Below are 10,901 nucleotides of genomic sequence, written 5' to 3' on the forward strand. Positions count from 1 at the left end.
ATTACCATATTACCCATTGTTCCTATATTTTCAGTCATAATACATTAATACACACATTTACATAATTACACATACTTATATACACACTGAACACATTTCTTCATCGCATAGCTCACCAATTTTACGCGGCGTTCCAGCCACGTCTTTTGGTCGATCTATTTTACACACTACTACACATAACACAAGGTTGCATGTAGGTCACTCAGATAAATGTCTAAATTTCCGACAATATAATTTATAATAATAACTCTATAGATACACATAAACTTTTATTTTCTGGCGGGGGGGGGGTTAAATCTCCCCCTGGACCCTATGAGGACAGTCCCTCTACACCAATCGCGCTCTAATCCTACATTCACAATTAAAATCAATCGTTTCTACTTTGTATGGCTACAACAATCACATTTATCGAATCTCTCGTGAATGACGAATATAATACGTTAAGTAATTTTGATATGTTTGATATAAAACTTTTGTATTCCTCCATTGGTTGTTCTTCTACCTCCGAACACTCATCTCAGCTAATGTTATGAACTGATTATATTTTACTTAAATTTGTAATTCTGTATAGCTAATCAATATACTATATATAGATGTATCTATTACTGTTCTTCACTGTGCCATTTTTTATTGTATCATGTTTATATATTATTAATAATAATTTATTATTGTATAATTTTATTATTAATACATCCTTTATTGTACTTGATCTCTTTGGATGTTTACTTTAAAATAAATAAATAATATTTCAGCTATTGCACCATAATATTACAGTCGCGTTTAATATTTTATTTAAAATCTAAATTACTATTACTTACCTATTTACATATTATTTCGCTGTTTAATTATAAAGTTAAAATCCAGAATATAAACACATTTTTCTTTTAATGATTTTTTAAATTTATTTCTGTTATTTGATATTTTATTCTGCGTATGTAAGTATTTTTAAGCTATCAATTAAAAAGAGTTGTCAGATTTAAATTACAGATGTTGCCAATGGTCTCAACTCTCAGTAGCTAGTAAATATATTATTTTTACTATGATTATAGTAACTTAATAATATTATGAGAGTAGAGAGATACAAAATAATAATATAGGTACCTATATAACTAGGTAGGTATATAAAGAAGCCCGCGCCAGAGCACTATTAATTGTAATAATATGACATATTATGTATTTACTATTTTGTCAATGAAACATGAACATTAGTGAGTAGCTTCTCGCTTGATTTTACGATTTTATATTTACGACTTCCATAGTTCCAGACTTCATTTTTCTTTATTTTTAAACTTGTTTATTTATACATATTTTAAACTGTAATAAAATAAATTATTATTCTCAATTAATATTAAGCCTCATATCATTATCTATCATTACCTATTTGTACAGACGATTGTTAATCGAATAAAAAATTTGAACTATTTTTTACTCAAAAACAAAAATGCTATGCATAAATGAACTAAAAAATAAAAAAAAAGTCTACAATTTCAAATGTATAAAAATATCTCAAAAAGTGTCAAAATATTTTTAAAATTTTATTATAACTAGAAAATGCTAATAAAATGAGTTGGTAAAAATTTAAAATCTTCATGGGCATTCAATTTTATAATTAGAAAGTACTAAGAGTTTTTTATTTTTACATCCAAAGTACCAACTAGAACCAATTTCATATAAGAAACCACTCTCAAATGTAAATAGTGAAGTATTTTTGGTGACTTCAATAGAAAAAAATCGGGTAAGTGGGTGTCGCTCTGCTATAGGTCAGTAGATTGAGGGAATTTTACATTTTGACCTTCCAAATTTACGATGGTTTTACTTAAATTGTAAGGTTAGTCAAGTGGTATATTAATAAGGTATATTTTGTACCTATTACTATTAAAATAATATAGGTATCGATCGGAATGAATGATTGAATAATTTTTTATTTTATTAAATCGGTTATAATTTATATTTGGTAATAAAAAAATACATCAGACCTGTGAGAATTATTGTGTTTAATGTGTCTCATGGAAGGGTACCGGACTACGCGTCGGCATCTTCGTCCTCGTCCTCTTCACCGGTCTCGTCGATGGTCGCCTCCTGGTACTGTTGATACTCGGACACCAGGTCATTCATGTTGGACTCAGCCTCGGTGAACTCCATCTCGTCCATGCCCTCGCCGGTGTACCAATGCAAGAACGCCTTTCGCCGGAACATGGACGTGAACTGTTCGGACACGCGCTTGAACATTTCCTGGATGGCGGTCGTGTTGCCGATGAACGTGGCCGACATCTTTAGGCCCCTGGGTGGTATGTCGCAAACGGCCGTCTTGGTGTTGTTTGGTATCCACTCGACGAAGTAGCTGGAGTTCTTCGTCTGCACGTTGAGCATCTGCTCGTCCACCTCCTTCATGGACATGCGGCCGCGGAATATGCTGGCGGCGGTCAGGTACCGGCCGTGTCGGGGGTCACACGCGGCCATCATGTTCTTAGCGTCGAACATCTGCTGGACCAGTTCGGGCACGGTGAGCGCGCGGTATTGTTGGCTGCCACGGGACGTCAACGGCGCGAAGCCGGTGATGAAGAAGTGCAGTCGCGGGAACGGCACCATGTTGACGGCCAGCTTCCGGAGATCCGAGTTGAGCTGTCCGGGAAACCGGAAGCACGTGGTCACGCCGCACATAGCCGCCGACACCAGGTGATTGAGATCGCCATACGTGGGTGTAGTGAGCTTCAGTGTCCGGAAGCAGATATCGTACAGTGCCTCGTTGTCGATGCAAAAAGTCTCATCGGTGTTCTCCACTAGCTGGTGCACCGACAGCGTAGAATTATAAGGCTCTACAACCGTGTCGGACACCTGTGCGCAAAAAAAAAAATACGGCACAGCCGATCAGTGACGGGCGATATGACTCGATTTTTTTGTGTTTTTTTTGGGGGGGGGGGATAGCAGAGAACTTTAGTACAGCACTCTTTAGAGGATATTTTCGAGAAGTCCGTTATCTCTAATCAACGCATAAAAACTATTAGAGATTCTCATTTTGTAGCATAACTGTTCATGTCGGGTAAACTTAATAATCCATTAAAAACACAGAGTATTCAATAATAAAACACTCGTATTATACCCATAGAAACAACAGTGATATATATTTTTTTTTAATGCAATTCTCAACATACCACAACATAATGCCTAGGTATATTAATATGCTTTTTAATGTTTTAACTCTTTAAATATTATTTGAATAACGAACAATATTGTTATTTTTCAAACGTATTTTCTAGCACTATTTGAAGTAAAATTAAAATTCAAGCTTTAATCTGATCAGAAAAAAGTTCTCATATCAAGAAGGCGTGAGAGTTTTTCCTGTGAAATTATTTTTGTTGATATAATACACCGTATCAACCCACCTTAAGTAGGTATTGAGTAATGGAAAAATATAACCAAGGTAGCAAATAAAATATAAAATATAATTTTCAAATCTTATAGTATTGCGGGAAATTGGAAAAACCGGCACCAACACCCTTAATATAATTTGTTTCTTCAATAGTTCTACTTTATAATTTGAATACTGATGAAATCAATCATAAGACATTAAACTAACAATACTGCAATCCAATAGTTATTTTTGTAATACACATTATGGCTATCAAGTTTGAACAGTAGGTAGGCGTATGTCTACAAAATAAAAACTAGGTAGGTATAAGAAAAGTTTTGCCTATATACAATAATAATTATAATTAAATAAAACATAATTTATAACAACTACACCGTCACTCACATATGTAACAGTATATGCTACACACATTGGTGATAATGGTGAATACTATATAAAATAGGTAAACATTTCAGTGTTTTTGTTTACCGTAATACGCATCATACAGTATACAAATGGGTATAAGATTATGATCGTAAGCTAAGTTACCTTTGGTGAGGGAACGATACTGTATGTGGTCATGATACGGTCTGGATATTCTTCACGAATTTTTGATATCAAAAGTGTGCCCATACCGGAACCAGTTCCGCCACCCAACGAATGGGTCAGTTGGAATCCTTGTAGACAGTCGCAACTCTCTGCTTCTTTCCTAAATTATAATTTTTTTTCAATAAAAATCAATTAATTCATTTTTTACAAAATATATTATTAATTTTTAAATATTAATTAAGATTTAATTGGGCATTAATTAAGTGATAAGTACGACGTGTTTTTCAACATAGCTTTACCTAACTACGTCGAGTACTGAATCCACTAGCTCAGCGCCTTCTGTGTAATGTCCTTTGGCCCAATTATTGCCAGCACCGGATTGTCCAAAAACAAAATTATCCGGTCGAAATAATTGACCGAATGGACCTGACCTGACGGAGTCCATGGTGCCGGGTTCCAAATCCACAAGAACTGCTCGAGGAACATACTTACCGCCTATAGTATATGTTAATACAACAAATTGTTATAAAATTGTTTTTTTTTTTAATTTTTCAGTACTTTTATAGAAAACATAACAATTTATTATCAAAGCCAATATAATTTAGATTTATACAAAATAACATATTATAAAAATATAAATTTATACCTATTATTATTTTTACTATATATTATATTATAATATAATGTAAACTATATAGTTAAGTTTTAGATAGGCACTGGAAGAGCAATGAGAATGTATTGATATTAGAATGATACATATTTTTTTTTTTTATTTGTTTCTGTGTACACGATAATTAGTCGAAACAATGTTTAAAACTTAAGTATCTTTGTTCGATGGGAAACTGAATCTAGTTGGTGCATTGGGGAGGTCAAAATTACCATCAGTTTTCAAAAGCGACGGGAAAAACAACATACAAATTAAGGAAACACGGGAATTTGTACGCAAAATTGGTTTTCGAAAAAATCTAATTTGGTTTTAACTTTTAAGCGTAACTCTAAAAGAAATTACCGTAGATACATGCAACATTCACTGAATATTTCTATTAGAATTTTCTATACGCTATAAAATATTTAAAATATTTTGACTTGTTTTGAACTGTTTTGAACATTTTCAGTTTCCAATGTTTTTAGGTTTTTTTCTATAGATGTAAATAAAATTTTATTCACTGGATCAAAAAGCTTGAAAGTTGAATACATAACTTTTAATATATTGTAACAATGGCAGTTGAAAAATATTAAAAATACAGTCAAAATTATTTTTTATAACCATTTAAAGTTCCGATTTTGACAATTGACAAAATACATAAAAATCACGAAAATTTGCATATTATTTTGAGTTAGAAATTCCTAAAAAATTTTTTTATTTTAACCTAAGATTTTAATATGTAATACAAGATTCCTTTTAACTTATAAGTTTGTCTACCTTAATCAAAAAAAAAATGTATAATTGTTTGAAGTTTGAAAGAATAGTAATTCAGTCCAGTAGTTCCCAAACTTTTTTTTCCATCGTAGCACATTATTATTACTTATAAGTTATTAATTATTATATAATATTGATATGTCGGCAGCATACTTATGAATAATATTGTCTATTTGGCAAAAATAAATAAATACTTTAGGCTTAGCAGTTAGCACCAGGAAACACATGCGTGAAGACTCAGATATCACGGCACACCGTTGATAAAACGCTTCCATAATTATTAAATCCTAACTTGAAATAAATTGCATTTAGGTAGGTCAATGATCAACAAAATAACATTAAATATTACATATAGGTACCTCTACTAACAGTAATTTTAACAATATTGTAATGTAATACTTAGAAGTTAGAATTACAACAATATAAAAATCTCAATACTATATTATTGTTGATACTTTTATTTATGTTAATACTATATTATTCATCCAAGTACTTAGCACTAACTATTATTTATTATATTTTGTACAATATTATGTTTTGGGTTTTTTAAAATATTTATTTTTTTGTGTATAGATTAAAAATATCATTCTTTATTGATGTTTGTCCTAAAAATAATTGAAACTAATATAATATATATTATTTTGAACTTAATTTACTATTTCAAAATCTGTTACAATATTATAATATAATGAATAATAAGTGAACGTTATATTATTATGCCTATGAAGAAAAAAATACAAAATCAAGAATGCTACCAGTACAACTGTAGGAACTTCAACTTCAAAACTAGTATTTAAATAATTAAATAATTATTGTTGATTAATATGCTATTATAGGTACGTACCTAACTACTGTCATCCTACCTAGTTCCTAGTCAACTATGTATAGGTAAAATGTACCTAGCTTATACATTTTACCTACCTATAAAATTCTAGAACTTTCTAACTTAATTGATATAATGTTAAATCAATCTTTAATCCGTTTGTGCTTAACATTTTATACAATAATAATAATTAAATCAAGATATCAATTCCAAAATAATCTAAAAAAAATAACCTTTTAAAAATATATTATAATAACTTTCAAAAAAAAAATACCTTAATTAAATTACATTAAATACATATTTGAATGGAATTAACATTAAACTGAAATACAACAACTATAAATGTGTTTAATAAACTACAATTGGTAAATGCCAAATGGTATTAACTAAATTAAGCTATGGCTTAATTGACTGATGCATCAGCCAATGTCCATTGATTTAATCCGAATAAAGATATAAAGTAAATGTTGGTTAAATAAAATAAAATAGTAAAATATCTTGTATGTACCTAAATGTTATATTTATTTCATTAATTTACACCTCTCCGAGTTTATTCTATGAATTCGTCCATCGAAAGAGCCAATTATCGTGTGTAAAAAATATCGTGACTTATAGAAAATGATAATATTGTACTTCATATGAAATGTAAAAATCTCCCCAAAAAATTATAAACTACATGTTATAATTGATTGTATCATCATCAGATTACAGACATTCTAAAACACGTGTAAGATAGGTAATTTTCTACTTCCAGACCCCTGTGTTAGATATTTTTATAACCATTAATTATACAGTAAAAACGTATGTGATTGCTCTCAATCTTCTCATCACAGAAATTGATTTATTTAAATGCTATGATAATTTAGTCAAAATAATATTATGTTAATTGTATATGTAATAATTATGTGATTTATAATGCATTTTACCAAGTGCTTCGGTGTAATAGACATTGATGCGTTCTAATTGTAAATCAGAATCTCCGTGATATGACCCTGTTGGATCGATACCGTGCTCATCGGATATGACTTCCCAGAACTAAAATAATATAAAATACGTCGTTGTAGTGTAATAGATACTTACCTATTATAATATAATTTATGTTCCTGTAATTAACACTATTCAGATCATGATTTATGAAATATGAATATACTCATTAATAGTCAGATATTATATTAATATAAAAGACTATTACTTTTGCACCAATTTGATTTCCGCATTGACCTGCTTGTAAGTGACAAATTTCACGCATGATTGATTATTGATAGTTTAATAATCAATACATTTTTAATTGTATTTGAATTTGTAAACGATGTGTTAAATGAAAATGTTTAATAGCGAATTATGCTCTGCAATAAATGTTTAAGGCGTAAACAAAAAATGATAGTTGTAAAATTAAAATGGCCAGTAACATAGAACATATCAGAAAACGTTTGTCCATCTGTGATGTTTTTTCGATCATCGGCGTCCGATGACGTTGGATTTTTAATTGGAGGGAAATATGCTTTATTCAAATAAAATTTCTGTTTTGTCATCCTACAAAACTTTAGGAATTTTAATTTTATTGTTTTTATTTTTATGTAAGTTCAAATTTAATTAAACTAAATAATTTATTTAAATATTTAAATATTAGGTATAAAATTATAAATATATTTATAAAAATGTATAAATTAATTAATTTAACATATTTACACATAATAATATCATATATTATTTTGGTTGATAAATATTTTTTATTTACACATACTTTACATATAGTAGGTAAAGATTATAGACACATCGTTGTTTGTTTTACATTAATTGTTTAATTATATGTATTAAATAATGCTTGGTCGTTAATGACTTTTGCATATATTTTTGGGACAATGATTTTCTTTAGTTAAAAAAGTGTTGCAATATATTATTATATACAAAACTAAATATTTTTTTTATTGTAATTTCGATAACTTTTACTCGATTTTGACAGCGAAATGGTCGTTTATAGAGAAATGCCATACACTTAATCAGTTAGATTCAAAGTACTTTCAAACTGATCAGTTACATCAAAACAAAATCGAATATGATATAAATTATTTAGTGCTTTGAAAAGTTTTTTGTAATTTTTACGGGGTTAGTATCAATGTTTTAAAAAACTGCCAAACAGATACCAACCAATAAAACTGAAAATAAAATGTCTAATTAATTTTTTAAGGCCATCTTTTATGGTTTTTAGATCAAAAAATGCATATTTTTTATGTTCATAGAATTTCTGAGCATTATCCCGACTCCAGTTATAAGTTTAATAAACTCATAATTTTACAGTATCTATCAGGGCTTGCAAACGTTATATTTGATAAATAACGATTGATAATTTGTTAACGTAATTATAACGGAAAGTGATAATCAAAAATAATTAAATACCGCAAAACAAAGCATAACGAATATCAAAATATATAATATATCATTAAACAAAAAATATCGCAAAACGTAATTTATAGAATATCATTAAATGAAAAATAACGCAAAACAAAATTATTTGAAAATTTAAAATCTATTTATTTAAAAGTAAAGCTTATTGGTTTCGTAGAAATATATTTTACATCATGCTATTTATTTTTGTCTTAGAAAAAAATCTAAGAATTGATTATATTATATTCCGTATCCGGGACATTACCTACCCGCAATTTTTTTGAAGTTATTCATAACTTTAAAATTGAATTGCCAATAGCAAATACCTAGTATTATAATTATTATTATTATTAATAATGATTAATGATGCCCCGATGATTGCGCTGTAGAAGTAAGTATAGAGTATAGACTTATTTTGTATTCACTCTGTACTTTGTCTACTCTATAGTCTGTACTACTGCGGTCCTCTTGTGAGGGTTTAAGTATATACTTGTTAAAACATCCGTTTTATTTATATTAGCTAAGTACATATTAAAACAAATAACGCAATCATGGGTAGAACAATTTCTAACCCAGTACTGTAAATGCAAAGGTGGGCATTAACTTATTAGAAAATTAAAGTTAAGTTAAAAAGTTATTTTTTTTTTTTTAGCCTATTAACTTATTCCAACGTAATTATATAAAATACCTAGGTGTTAGGTATATAGAATACCATTTATACCAACATTAAATATTAATAAAATAATAGATTATAATTTTCTGGTAACGATGTTGAAAAAAATTAAGTAGTCACTTACTTACTGGATTGTTGGAAAATGTTGTGTAAAATAACGTTTTTATTCTAAATAACGATAAACGCAAAACTTGGATAACGTTTTAATTCTGAATAACGATAAACACACAAATTGTATTACGTTTTAATTCTGAATAACGATAAACGCAAAAAATTGAGTGACGTTTTAATTGTAAATAAAGTAAAACGGATTTTTTTTTTAAGCCCTGGAATGGTTTCTACATATACCATTCCGACTACCTATTTAATTTTTAATGCCACATTTTGCCACATTTTTTATGTTATATGCAATACATAATTGTTTAATTTTATAATTATTAATTACTGAATTGGCATGGAAGATCAGACGTGCAGGATATGCATTTTTTTGGTATAGGTGTAGTTTTTAAAAAGCCACACATGCAAATTGCAGTATTACACAAATATGCAACAGCCTACACAAAACCACTCGATTTGCTCAGGAATTTTAAAATATTTGATTCTTTCTTCCCGTACCTAATAGAATACAAATATGGAGAGAAATAAGGGGGCTTACGTTCAGAGATGATTTATAAGGAATAAAGTAAAGGGATACCTAAGGTGAAACACGGAGTATGCCAGAAGGTCGATGATCCTGCCAAATATGGTTAATGTAGTATATTAATCACTGGTTTACACTATTTACAGCATTTTTTAGCTTTCTAGGATCAAAATACCTCCCGCTCACATTGATGTTAATAATGTTAGCCCCCCTGAAATTTTAATTGATTTCCGCGTATGATTTACAGTATTGCTACTATACACTGTTATGTTAAATGTATACTATAGTTACAGACTTAATATACCTGCTGTAGTCGTAAAAAAAAGCATAATATTATATTGTGTGGTAAACACTTTATGAACAAATGTGTCATGAAATAATGGGTGATAACAATTAACTTATAAGTATACCTATAGCCTATACGTATAGCAAAAACTAGAGACAAATAAATAATACAAATTTTCTGGCTGTACAGCACTAGTTTATACGTAATAATATGATATGATGGACATGGGTGTGCAATGTGCATAGGTGTTTATACCAGTGGCGTATTTAGGAATTTGTCATGGGGAGGGTCCAGATAATTTTTAGAAAACAGAACTGCGGGGGGCAAAGCCCCCCTAACCAACAAAATACCCTTTATTAAATAAATATACCATATGTATAAGACGATTTGAAATTTTTGAGTTTTTAATTATTCAATAATAATATGTACAAAACTAATTTTAAAAAAGCGGGTAAGTGGATGTCGCTCTGCTGTACAGTAGGTTACAAGTGGATGAATGTATAATATATTGTATTAAACTTGAATTAAATGATATTATAATATACCTATCATTGTATAAGAAAAACGATTCTGAGTGGAGACGGTTTGTCAGTCTGGATATTTCATATTGTTATTATTTATAGTTAATTATTATAGTCTGTAAATTGAATTAATATTGAAATATTATAATTTTTTATTCGTTTCTATGGTGATAAACAAAGCGTTATAAATTGAAATTCCATTTTTAGCGGTTTTTCATAATTTTTCGGTGGTTTTTCCCGTGGCATTAAAGAACT

General features: G+C 29.1%; 1 protein-coding gene across 1 annotated transcript; it reads right to left on the reverse strand.

Annotated features, from left to right (window-relative positions):
- Window positions 1–1,147: 1,147 nt before the first annotated feature.
- LOC100158910 (tubulin beta chain) lies at window positions 1,148–7,524 on the reverse strand. The gene is made up of 6 exons (XM_001945998.5): window positions 7,334–7,524; window positions 7,068–7,176; window positions 4,198–4,393; window positions 3,899–4,058; window positions 1,977–2,835; window positions 1,148–1,314 (listed from the first exon to the last, which is right to left on the reverse strand). Exons 1-5 carry the CDS (start codon window positions 7,388–7,390, stop codon window positions 2,023–2,025), a joined length of 1,335 nt encoding a protein of 444 aa, XP_001946033.1. The 5' UTR covers window positions 7,391–7,524; the 3' UTR covers window positions 1,148–1,314; window positions 1,977–2,022.
- Between the last annotated feature and the right edge of the window lie 3,377 nt (window positions 7,525–10,901).

This window comes from Acyrthosiphon pisum, chromosome X (genome assembly GCF_005508785.2).
Source record: "Acyrthosiphon pisum isolate AL4f chromosome X, pea_aphid_22Mar2018_4r6ur, whole genome shotgun sequence".
Taxonomy (NCBI): domain Eukaryota; kingdom Metazoa; phylum Arthropoda; class Insecta; order Hemiptera; family Aphididae; genus Acyrthosiphon; species Acyrthosiphon pisum.